Source organism: Ambystoma mexicanum, chromosome 12 (genome assembly GCF_040938575.1).
Source record: "Ambystoma mexicanum isolate Mex_15411 chromosome 12, UKY_AmexF1_1, whole genome shotgun sequence".
Lineage (NCBI taxonomy): Eukaryota > Metazoa > Chordata > Amphibia > Caudata > Ambystomatidae > Ambystoma > Ambystoma mexicanum.
In genome coordinates this window covers 1240372643-1240385903 of record NC_090936.1, presented here as the reverse complement: position 1 = coordinate 1240385903, position 13261 = coordinate 1240372643, and the positions used below count along the sequence as shown (strand labels likewise).

Below are 13261 nucleotides of genomic sequence, written 5' to 3'. Positions count from 1 at the left end.
AACATATAAAACACTAACACGTGAGGATGTGGCTTGAAGAACAACACAAAACACGGTGGGATCTTACCCACAAGGAGAGCTGTGTTTCTAAGTAAACTGCAGATGTCATTCCTAGGAATGTCAGAGTGACTTCAACGGAATCTTCATCTTTATCCAACATGAATTAACCAGCGTCAATCCAAGTTGTTCTTCAAGCCACAACCGCACGTGTTAGGGTTTCATATGTTTTATGTGGGCACACTGTTTGATATGTATATAAATTAAAATATGTCTTTTTTGATATAATGCCTTCGTTAATAACTGTACATACATCAGATAGAAAATTCAAATCATGAATAGAGACATCTATTTCAAAATCATCCCGAATATCAAACTTAACAAAATAGTTTTTAAAACATTGTCTTCTAAGGTTAATCAGGAGGGAGCATATTAATAAAATAATTGAGTATTTTCTCCTCGTGTTCCGTCCTACAGGAATAATGTTTACGGCTGCCCAGCCAAGACATTCTGGCTGTCAATGGTAGAATGTTTAATCTAACCATTGACATTATTTTTCTATTCTCTGGGATTTCATGGAGCTTGCAGCACCTCGCTCATGGATATTCTGGCAGGCACAAGGTGGCATAAAACGACATCGATGCGAGTATAAGCAGTTCCTCATGCTAACATGTTCTAACCGGATTGCCTTGTCCCTAAGATCGATCTTCAATTTGGCTAGGCAGTAATTGGGTTAGCTCAATGCCGCACCTGCTTATCAATCTATGACCCAATTTGTACCATGCATATTTTTCTTTGGGTAGCGACAAGTGCATTTCCTGAGCTACATTTCATCTAATAAGGTTTGGGGTATCAAATGTAATGGTCTTGAGATAAAATTTCCAAAACCTGCCCTCCGCTAGAACCGCTATGCTATTAACCCCAAGTACTGCTCGTACAGCGACCCCTGGTGCACCGGGGCCAATCTCTCCTATATTCCTTAAAAAATGTGTTCTGCACCAGGTCCAGCCTTGTGCATTTGGCGTGGCCCCATATTTCACACCGATAAAATACGGATGTGTGTATTTGAATTCCATGACCCTAAAACTGTTGTTCAATCTCTTGCCCCATGCTTATAGTGAAAACGTGTCAGCCCTCTAAGGTATGTTTGAGCTTATTTTAGCGTCTTTTTGATATGGTGGGACCAGGAGCCACTCTGGTGCAACAGAATTCCTAAATAATTGTACTCTTGACCAATGCAATAGTTACATTACTTGTTGCCTATACAAACTTTCTATTAGGGTTGCCAAATTGAACTATTTTAGTTTTTTTCAAGTTCAATTTGAGGTTATGCTCCTTAAAAAACGAAGCTGCATAATTGAATAACAGTTGAAGAGCCCTGTGTGTTAGGTCAAGCAAAGCCGTATCATCAGCGTACATTAATGCCCCATATTTTGTCTCATTTATAGCTTGTGGGTTAGTGCTTGCTAATGGGTTATATGGGTCAAAGTCTGATAGTAAACAAATAAGCAGTAATGGGGCCATGGGAGATCCTGGCCTGATCCCTTTGTTGGTAGTAACTCCCTAGAATAGGTTGCCAAGCCTGGGCATTTTACGACCGCCCATGTGTCTGTGTATAAAAGTGGGATTAATTTAAGTGAACCTGCCGGTACCCCTAGCCTGTCTAGTTTTTTTCCACAAAATTGCCCTATATAGAGAATCAAAAGCTTTAGATAAATGCAGGAAAGCAACATAAAGACACCCCAACCTGATCTTAGTATATTTTTCAAGGATTGTGATGAGCAGCAAACAGTGATCCAATGGAGTATATCTTTTTCTGAACCTTGCCTGGCTTTCGGGCAGCATTTTATAAATCTGTGCCCAGTTTTCTAGTCTTGTCAATATACATTTTGAAAACCAGTTGCTCGTACCATCAAGCACAGAAGTAGGCTGGTGACCGTGGGGATGGCTCCTTGATCGTTCCTTGAAGATCGCCATGATTACACTCTTTTTCCAAGACACAGGCAGTAGCTGAGAATGTGCCATCGCATTAAAAACTCTAGTCAACGTGGGGACCCACCATGCAGAGAACCACTTGATGACCTCGAGCTTGATACCACCCGATCCCGCAGCCTTTCCCCCATCAGCAACCACCAATGGAGCAATCACCTCTTCTACAAATTGCTCACAATGGCGACAGGCACTCCCAGCCCTGGCGATCCCAACCTCAGACAAGCTAAATAAAATACCCGAGTAGTGCGAGCGCCATGCTTCAGACGTGCTTATGTTATGATAGGTTATTTATAACATGCTCTCTAAGCGTGGACCCGGGGATCAAACCTGTGTTGCTCCGTGTCATCTTGCTTCCAAGGCGAGCGCGTTGCCGCTGAGCTATCCTCCCGAGACATTAGACATGTTCGCATCATTGCTATCCCTCAATGTTGCCCCTTCAGCCGCCAGCCTCCAGAACCCCTGTATGTTGTTTTCTCGTAAAATTGGTTGATTCCCTTTCCCTTGCTACGTTCAGTCGCTCCCCTATATTCATGGTAAACGTTTACGCCATTACCATAGAAGAACTCACCAGCGAACAGTGGCAACCCGTAACCTGTCACTGGTCGCGCAGTGAGTGGGACTGGCCTCTGCGGCCTCCCTGGCCTGTGTATGGCGCTTTCAGCAACCATTTCAGACAGAGAAGTGCATTTACAAATACTTATGACGAATAACAGAAGTGAGGACGATTAAAAGCATATGACATCAGCTAAAGAAAATCATAATATGACTGGAAGCAGGTTTCACGCGCTTATATTTTATTACCCTGTAAACGTAGAGTTCTTCGGCGTCTGTGAGCGCTTCAGAGGGGACGATTTCTTTCAGCGCCATCAAGACTTGCAGACAGTCCAGGTAGCCGTCGCCATCACTGTCCACCTGAGAAAGACAAACAGCATCTCTCTCAATAGTAGTCATTTGATGTAGCACGGGGCTAGCTCCAAGAAGCAGTGTAGCGCTACGCTGAGATCACCTATTGTTGCAGGAGCCTCTCTGGGGAGGCGCTATGAACCCAAGAGCATGGTGCTGGGGTACAGTCCAGGGAAGAGACTATGGCAGGAGGGAGGAGGGGTGTGCTGCTGGCGCAGAACCCGAGGATTGGCTGAACAGGTGTCTGTGTAGAGAATGACGTCACGCACTGGTCCGAGCTGAGGCACCAGGAGATCATTGGCTCCGCACAGAACGGCCCAATATTCTCGAATTGCAAAATTATCCAAAGCAATTTTCTATCTATGGTTTCCCTCGCTTTCAGTGCCTTTTTCTGAAGGATAAGATGAAGTGTGCAATGTTTAATATCCAATCATTTGCAGGTTAGCATGTCTTCCATGTAGATGTCTGTCTCTCGCCTCTTGCACTTTCTCCCTCTCCATGTCACTATCTTGGACTCTCTGTCTGTCTCTGGAAAAGAGCCATGTGGTCAGGTGCACTGATAGCGACACCACTAGACTGAGGCAGAGGTCGCGAAAGGGGGTCACTGTTTCTTATGTTTAATAGTAGAGTCAGAGCACTGGGAAAAGAGACACCCACTAAGGCCGAGACTGCTCTGGAATTTGGATACATGTATTGTTATGTTGTCTGTCCAGAGGGAATAGTGCCGTCATGTTTAGGAGATTTGGGTGAGTTCTGGGGATCTGACAGCCCTTGTAAAAGACCAGAGGGCAGATTATAGAACCTTTGCACCGGTGAAAGTGAAAAGTTTGCACGGTATTAGCACTAGGGCAAAGTTTTCCTTATTTTTGAAAAGACTGAGATACATTAAAAAAACATTGCTGGTCGTGCAGTTTGTCATATTAAAAGCACCAGGGCTAAAATGGTCATCGTGCTGAAAAGATACATTTTTGATGCATTCTTGCACTGGTGCAAAGTTTCTGTAATCTGGCCCCAGGAGTGTTGTGTTGCTATTAACCATTAGTGTGTATCCCAATTGCAACACACAGGCACGTCCAGCAGCACTACCAGGCAATCAGTGGACAGCTTGTACAATTAGAACTGCCTTTGTATTCACAGGGGAAAGATATCCTAGCGTTCACTCTGAGCATGGACCTTTCCAGGACAGAAGATGGCCTTATTTAGAGACAACATGGTGTGTATTTCCTGAGAAGGAACGTGTAAGCGCAGAGGAAGACCACATGCATGTGAAGATGTGGTGCAAGCCACATTTCAGCAAATATAGTTCATTATTTGCCCATTGTTTGCTTTTATATACAAGCATGAGCAGAAGCGTCACCGTTGGGGGAGAAGGGCGTTCAACTGAGTGAAATGTGGTGCATTGGTCAGTTTCCCTACATGTGTGACACATGAATATAGACTCCAGGGTCACCAGCACAGACGCAGCATGAATCGGTTCCATGTGCATTCATTCTCTCGGTTCCAATGGGGGAAAGTACGGCGACCTCCTGATGAAGCGTTCGGGAACAGCAGCGAAACACGTGTTGTGGAAACAGGCCAGAAATTGTGAAACTGGGATCTGTGCTGTTTTTTTAAGGTAGTACAAGATTGCACGCACTGCCAAGCCGCTCATCAGTGCGTTCTCACCCCACTCTCTCTTCGCCTATTTACACCTCGTGGAAGGGTGCTGCCGGATTTAGTAGGGGCGTTTCAAGGACCCCCTCTAATGTGTATATCAAGAAGTAGGCACAGGTGACGCTACTAGTTGCAGCAACCTCGTCTTTCACACAAGGATGGGTCATTTAGTCTAATTGCATAAAGGTGATTTTAAGGCCACAGTGATTTCCAGATGTGTTGATGGTCAGTCGTCTCTCGGCACACAACCAGACAAAGGAGTTTGCGCAAATCACACTCCTCAAATGATAGCTGTATCTAGTGCCCACAAGATGAGAACATCCTGTGGGCGCAGTGGCTACTGGTTACCAATAGCGAACAGTGAGGATGTAGCATGTCCACCTCCAGCTACTGACCACCAATAGCAAGCAGTGAGGATGCAGCATGTCCACCTCTAGCTACTGACCACCATTAGCGAATGGTGAGGATGCAGCATGTCCACCTCTAGCTACTGACCACCAATAGTAAGCAGTGAGGATGCAGCATGTCCACTTCTAGCTACTGACCACCAATAGCAAGCAGTGAGGATGCAGCATGTCCACCTCTAGCTGACCACCAATAGCAAGCAGTGAGGATGCAGCATGTCCACCTCTAGCTACTGGCCACCAATAGCAAGCAGTGAGGATGCAGCATGTCCACCTCTAGCTACTGGCCACCAATAGCAAGCAGTGAGGATGCATCATGTCCACCTCTAGCTACTGGCCACCAATAGCAAGCAGTGAGGATGCAGCATGTCCACCTCTAGCTACTGGCCACCAATGGCAAGCAGTGAGGATGCAGCATGTCCACCTCTAGCTACTGACCACCAATAGAAAGCAGTGAGGATGTAGCATGTCCACCTCTAGCTATTGACCACCATTAGCGAATGGTGAGGATGCAGCATGTCCACCTCTAGCTACTGACCACCAATAGAAAGCAGTGAGGATGTAGCATGTCCACCTCTAGCTACTGACCACCATTAGCGAATGTGACGATGCAGCATGTCCACCTCTAGCTACTGGCCACCAATAGCAAGCAGTGAGGATGCAGCATGTCCACCTCTAGCTACTGACCACCAATGGCAAATGGTGAGAATGTAGCATGTCCACCTCTAGCTACTGACCACCATTAGCGAATGGTGAGGATGCAGCATGTCCACCTCTAGCTACTGACCACCAATAGCGAATGGTGAGGATGCAGCATGTCCACCTCTAGCTACTGACCACCAATAGCAAGCAGTGAGGATGCATCATGTCCAGCTCTAGCTACTGACCACCAATAGACAATGGTGAGGATGTAGCATGTCCACCTCTAGCTACTGACCACCATTAGCGAATGGTGAGGATGCAGCATGTCCACCTCTAGCTACTGACCACCAATAGCAAGCAGTGAGGATGTAGCATGTCCACCTCTAGCTACTGACCACCAATAGCAAGGAGTGAGGCTGCAGCATGTCCACCTCTAGCTACTGGCCACCAATAGCAAGCAGTGAGGATGCATCATGTCCAGCTCTAGCTACTGACCACCAATAGACAATGGTGAGGATGCAGCATGTCCACCTCTAGCTACTGACCACCAATAGCAAGCAGTGAGGATGCATCATGTCCAGCTCTAGCTACTGACCAGCAATAGACAATGGTGAGGATGTAGCATGTCCACCTCTAGCTACTGACCACCAATAGCGAATGTTGAGGATGCAGCATGTCCACCTCTAGCTACTGACCACCAATAGCGAATGGTGAGGATGCAGCATGTCCACCTCTAGCTACTGACCACCAATAGCGAAAAGTGAGGATGTAGCATGTCCACCTCTAGCTACTGACCACCATTAGCAAACAGTGAGGATGCCGCATGTCCACCTCTAACTACTGATCACCAATAGCGAAGAGTGAGGATGCACCATGTCCACCTCAGCTACTGACCACCATTAGCAAGAAGTGAGGATGCAGCATGTCCACCTCTAGCTACTGACCACCATTAGCAAGCAGTGAGGATGCAGCATGTCCACCTCTAGCTACTGATCACCAATAGCGAAGAGTGAGGATGCAGCATGTCCACCTCTAGCTACTGACCACCAATAGCGAACAGTGAGGATGCAGCATGTCCACCTCTAGCTACTGATCACCAATAGCGAACAGTGAGGATGTAGCATGTCCACCTCTAGCTACTGACCACAATTAGCAAGCAGTGAGGATGCAGCATATCCACCTCTAGCTACTGACCACCAATAGCAAGCAGTGAGGATGCAGCATGTCCACCTCTAGCTACTGATGACCAATAGCAAGTAGTGAGGATGCAGCATGTCCACCTCTAGCTACTGACCACCAATAGCGAATGGTGAGGATGCAGCATGTCCACCTCTAGCTACTGACCACCAATAGTGAATGGTGAGGATGCAGCATGTCCACCTCTAGCTACTGACCACCAATAGTGAATGGTGAGGATGCAGCATGTCCACCTCTAGCTACTGACCACCAATAGTGAATGGTGAGGATGCAGCATGTCCACCTCTGGCTACTGGCCACCAATAGCGGGGGTAAGGATGCAGCATGTCCACCTCTAGCTACTGGCCACCAATAGCAAGCAGTGAGTATGCAGCATGTCCACTTCTAGCTACTGACCACCAATAGAAAGCAGTGAGGATGTAGCATGTCCACCTCTAGCTACTGACCACCATTAGCGAATGGTGAGGATGCAGCATGTCCACCTCTAGCTACTGACCACCAATAGTAAGCAGTGAGGATGCAGCATGTCCACCTCTAGCTACTGACCACCATTAGCGAATGGTGAGGATGCAGCATGTCCACCTCTAGCTACTGACCACCAATAGTGAATGGTGAGGATGCAGCATGTCCACCTCTAGCTACTGACCACCAATAGTGAATGGTGAGGATGCAGCATGTCCACCTCTAGCTACTGACCACCAATAGTGAATGGTGAGGATGCAGCATGTCCACCTCTGGCTACTGGCCACCAGTAGCGGGGGGTAAGGATGCAGCATGTCCGTCTCTAGCTACTGACCACCAATAGTGAATGGTGAGGATGCAGCATGTCCACCTCTAGCTACTGACCACCAATAGTGAATGGTGAGGATGCAGCATGTCCACCTCTGGCTACTGGCCACCAGTAGCGGGGGGTAAGGATGCAGCATGTCCGTCTCTAGCTAATGTCCTCCGATCTGTACTCTAATGCAATAGTTTCAGCTTCAGCTACCTGACAGGTAAAACTAGAATAGCAGAGCTAAGCAGGAAGTGAGGGGAGCCATTTATTGGGTGGAAAGTGAGAGGGTTGAGTGAACCGGGAGGGCATAAGGGTGAGTGGGGAAAGCAGAGCATGTAAAAACCCTCCGTGTCGCTTTCTAACAGACTGAGATAACACAGTCTTCCTGGTGGTGGCACTTAGAGTGCTGTGTGGTACCATACCCATCTCTGAAAACAAATAAAGGTTTTTGAAGTGTAAAATACAGAGATCAGCCTCTGTGAAAGTGAAGGTTTGTTTGTTTGTATAAGGAAACCGAAACTAGCAGGGCTTTTACATATTTTGATGCTGGATTCATCAATGGGGTTTACAGGCCCCAGGACATTCCCGGGTCTGTTTCTTTGACGCCTTATCTGTTATCACTAGGGCTGGGGGAGGTCCACGTGTGAATTGGAGGGTGCTAATGACCGCTTTCTCTTACCAGTCACAGCTCACTGGGAAGGGGCCATTAGCAGCCAAAGCACCTAACTCTGTATATACTGCACATTAGCACCCGGGCTGGGTGCACCAGCCAATCAGGGAGCTGGGAACGTGGGCTGACCCTAGTAGTGAAAAAAAACAACAACAAAAACTGTGTCAGCGGGGAAGGTGGCGGGCGGGGGAACCAGCCATCAGGCTGCTTGGAACGCAGGTTGGCACACTAGTATCAACCCACGTTCCTAGCCGTCTGATGGCGGGTTCCCCCGCCTTCCATCTTCCCCTGTGTACCCATTTTTTCCCTCTCACTCTGCATCCCACTTACCTGATTGGGGCGGTCAGGATCTGCTGCTGCAGCTCCTTTTAGCTCCTGGACCAGTGGCACTACCATGGGGAAATGGTAGAGGGGCTCCATACGAGCCCCGCCTTCCAATTCCATGACGGCCATGTTGGTATAGTACTCCTCTGTCCGTTAACAGTACCTCGCCAGGCATCCTGTTGACGGAGAGAAAATGCTTTCCTTTTTTTTATTTTAAACTATTAGCCCATGTGTACCTTACTACACGGGTGCTAATAGCGATATGCCCCTCTGTGGCTGCGCCCACCCTGTGGGTAACGGCCCACTTACCTCGTTAATGGACCCTTGCTTCGGTCGGGCCCTTATCTTGGGCAGCGAGCCATTACCCACAGGATGGGCCTGCAACCTCGGGGCCTATCGCCTCAGTAAAAGCCTGCACCACAAAAACCCTATTCTTCTAGGTAGTCTGTGGTGTGTCTATTGTATTGATACGAAAGCAGTGTGGTAATAACGCAGGCACATCTTAGTCGCCAGATGTGTGTGGAGCAGTTCTGTGATGTGCAGACATGTTGGGCAATGGGCAGAGGTCTGGCTGCCAAGGTGTTGTACTTGTTTCACAGATTCCTTGATTTCGGGAATAAGGGATGTTTGAAATGAATGCATAAAACAAGGAAGGGGGTGTGTTTAAAAAATGTAGACTAGCATGGGTACAACTTAAGATTGAGAGTGCCACCATCAGGGCGACCTTGAACCAGTCGTGAACACAATGTCCTTTCGCACTTTCCGTGGGTAAAATAAATGAACACTTGAGAAAGGACCAGAACAGAAATCCAAGTTTACTCGATGCCAAGGGGTCGCCGGTGCGTCACGTTATGAATGTACAATTCAAGTGAGTGTGCCCCCCAGCCCCGATATAAACAGCCACCACTACCCGACCCCCACCGCCCCCAAAGTTTCACAGTGCAGCTGAAACAAGCAAGGGGCCGTAACGAAAATCCCGCTAGTATCAATGAGAGCCCCTCGGAATTAGGAAAACTTGCCCCCATATGGGGAGGGGCTGCCACCGCCCTGGAATGGCAGCCCCTCACTCAACCTCTCACATAATGGGGGGCCCTTAGAAACACAGAGCAGTAAATTCATCAGCATAATTGAATTGTCCATGGTCATTAAAGAGCGGGCCCCCCCACTCCTCCCTCCCCCCTGCCCGCGTATCCTCTGCTTTTGTAGCTCAGACGCTGGCTAATCACACTGCAGATTCCAAGAGTTCTCTCCTAGTCACCGCGTCCTTTTTAATTTGTGTAATGGCCTCAGGTGTGTGCGTGTGTAGGGGCTGTGGGCATGGGGTGCCTTCTGCATATTTGTGTGTTAATTAATGTGTTCATGTGTGTCTGTGTTTATATGTGTGCGTGTCGATGCAGTTCTGTTTATGTGGGTGTCTGTGCAAGCGTATACGCGTTTCCAGGCAAGAGTGCGTGTGTGTGTGATTGTCTTTCTACTGTCAAGTGTACTTACAGCTGGGCGTGAGCACATCTGCCAGTAGCGGTGTCTCTGGATTAGTGTGTAGTGTGGTTCAGAGCTCCGACATGTTTTGCATGAACTGGAGGGAATCAGTGTTTTTTACTGTGTCTGTGTGTCTGGGTATTCTCTCATAAGTGATTGGCTGTTTGTTAGTGATTGTGTGCACGTGTATAAGTATATGTGTGTGGTTTTGGATGGGTGCATGTGTTTATGTCAGAGGATGTGTGTGTTTGTGTGTGTGTGTGTGTCTGTGCGTGTGTGTGTGTGTGTGCATGTGTGCGTGTGTGCGTGTGTGTGTGCGTGCGTGCGTGTGTGTGTGTGTGCAGGGTGACCAGGCGTCCCTGTTTTGACAGTACTGACCCTGAATTCGCCCCCCCTTATGTTATTCGTCATCCCGTGTTTTTGTGATGAACATGTGGTCACCATATGCGTGCGTGTGCTCATTTCTGCCTGGTTGCCTGTGTGGGTGCCTGAGTGTATTCTCTTATGTGTTGGTGTGTCTGTCTCTATGGGTCTATGAGTGTGGTCAGTGTATGTGTGTTTTTCTGTGTCTGTGTTGGTGATATTTGGTGTGTTAGAGTGTGTGTCTGTTTGTATACATTCACGTTTGTGTGCCCGCCTGTGTGTGTCTCTGGTCTGAGTCAGTGCGTGTGGTTTTTATGTGTGTCTGTATAGGTGAATGGCTGAGTGTTGGTCATTTTGACTGTGCAGTTTAAGAGTCCTTGGTGTGCCTGCCGTTGTGTGTGTCACCGTGTGTGCGTCAGTGTGTCTGTTTATTTGTGTGTGCCTGCATGTGTGAGTGGCTCTGTGCAGGTCATTGCATGTGTCTAGCTGCGCCTGCTTATTTATTTGTATCTGGGTGGCTAAGTGCGGGCCTTTGTGTGTGTTTACGTCTGTGTGTGTGTGCGCTGTGTGTGCCTGCCTCTGTGTGGGTCAGTGGGTCTGTTTATGCGCGTGTCCGTGGCTGGATGTAAGCCATTGTTTGTTGTGTGTGTGGACGTCATTGTGCTTGCCCGCGTGTCACCCTGTCCTCTTATCTTGGCAGGGCATGGCTGGGGATCAGGAGGGCCGGGGAAGAGCTGCGCGCCTGGAATAAAGCGTGCCTCGCTTCTAAAGTTACACTAATTCATGGCTCTATAGTGTGAGGGGCTGCTCATTACTTCTGCTCGGCTCTTCCCAGACACAGGAGGGGAAAGGCGAGAAAGGGAGAAAAGGCGCCTGATTTTACACTCACCGCTTCAAAAGCCCTTTTGTACTTCGCCAACTTCTCCTGGCTGAAGATGCAGTATTTTGCCAAGAAGTCGACTGCAAAAGAGGAGAAAAGGCGGAGTTTGCATCAGAAGGAAGCCATTTTGAGCACACGTGGTCAAGTACAGCTACAATCAGACAATCAGTTCGTTATTAGGAGACAGCATTTACCGCCTTTGTTATGAATGTTGTCTCCAAATAACGAATTGATTGTCTGATTCTAACTGTACTTTACCATTCATGTTAACTACCTGCCATAAAATATGCGCCGGGTTGCCCTTGGGCCTGGTGCACTATACAAATAAATAAAATACAAATACAAATACGTAAACACCATCAATAATATGTATATGTGTGAATTCATTATCACAGTGCAAACCTTAATTTGGAGTGTGAGCTCATATGCCTGCTGAGTTTGGGATTTAGGGCATGCTGCTACTACAGGAGCGACCTTTCACCTGGTTCAGGGCACCAAGTCTCCCAGTATTGAAACGCCTGCAGTGTGAGTGCCCGCAACCAGGGCTGTCTGCTGCATAAAAAGAGGTCCTTTGCTCTTTTCTTCAAACCAAGTGAACCTCAAGCATGCATTTCTGAAAACAGTCTTTGAAAATAAAAGCACCAGCCCACCCCTTTCTTAAATACAGAATGTAGATTCTTTATCGCAATGTTTTCCTAAATGTACTTCATTCTGTGGTCAAATACTGGGACTGCCCAGGTGGGCGGGACAAAGACTGATATGCAAATGGATATTTCCCATCTGTGAAAGGTACAGTGAGCAAAACGCATGTGCTGCAAACTCTCATCTCAGGACAGGTTATCATGCCATGTTATTTCTGGAGAGGAGCACCTGCTACCTTTTTTGAAGTATTTGCAAGGAACTTGGGGTAGGTCACCCTGAGTTACCTGGGGGCAACCAGACGTGGACTCCCTGCTCACTGTGCCCAGAGAGGCACAGCTTCACCTCACTGATGAGGCCCAACAAGGCTGAAACACATGTATGGGGCTGCTGTTGGTACTCTTGTTCAGAGAGGAATTACCATAGCATTTCGGTGCTGCTGGACTGCCCATGTGGGCGTGACAAAGACTAATATGCAAATTGATATTTCCCATCGGTGCAGGAACAGTGAGCAAAAAGCGTGTGCTGCAAACTCTCATCTCAGAACAGGTTATCATGCCATGTTCTTTCTGGAGAGGAGCGCCTGCCACCTTTTTTGTGGTCAAATACATTTCCTCTTGGGTGAAAGTGTACACAAAAAATAGTGGAACTGTGTTCATGTCTGCTCTGCCCTTCGCCCAGCGACCCCTGTGACAAATCAACTTCTGGGGCACCAGTGGTCCAGGGTGTGGGGTGCATTCAAAGGCCCCAAACTGAAGTCCCTTGCACATAAAACACAGGATTTTTCAACAATGACACAAACATGGGTTTGCAGTTTGAATTTGAAAATGTACCACTGCTAACAGAAAATGTCAGGGAAAAGACATGGTGTGTGTTGACAAAAAGTGATGTATATTATGTTTTGCATGCACAATCCAAGCAGACATTTGAAAGGAAAAGCCACTTTGTTTTCATGAAAAAGTGTCTCTAGGCCAGAGGTCACCCCTTTTGCTGGCTGTTGGACACATGACACAAGGGTCTTCTACACTTGAGGTTGGCATCCTAGTGTCTACAACTGCAATAAATGGTGGCTTGCTCTGGAAGGTGTGGAAAGCCAAGTGTTCTTTAGACTGGCTTTCTCTGCAGCACCATTTCCTCTGTCTAATGCATGACTACACTGCAAGCAGTAGGTGTGAAGAGGGGAGCTGAGAAGACAATTCAATTAAGGGAGCATGAAACCCAAACTTCAAACAGGTAACCCACTTCAAAGAGACTGATAAAGAAAGAACATTCTGTTTACAGGCGAGCCCAGTGAGACCGTATGACCTGAAGGCAGGAGAATTGCCATTTGTCCCACATGAAGA

General features: G+C 47.6%; 1 protein-coding gene across 1 annotated transcript in view; it reads right to left on the bottom strand.

Annotated features, from left to right (window-relative positions):
* The window catches only part of LOC138513127 (uncharacterized), a 1268315-nt gene that overhangs the window by 625018 nt on the left and 630036 nt on the right, over positions 1–13261 (bottom strand). Inside the window, exons 8-9 of the mRNA XM_069627773.1 lie at positions 11289–11359; positions 2791–2901 (exon numbers count right to left, since the gene is read on the bottom strand). Coding sequence (XP_069483874.1) covers positions 2791–2901; positions 11289–11359 — 182 coding nt within the window. The remainder of the gene's footprint in view (positions 1–2790; positions 2902–11288; positions 11360–13261) is intronic.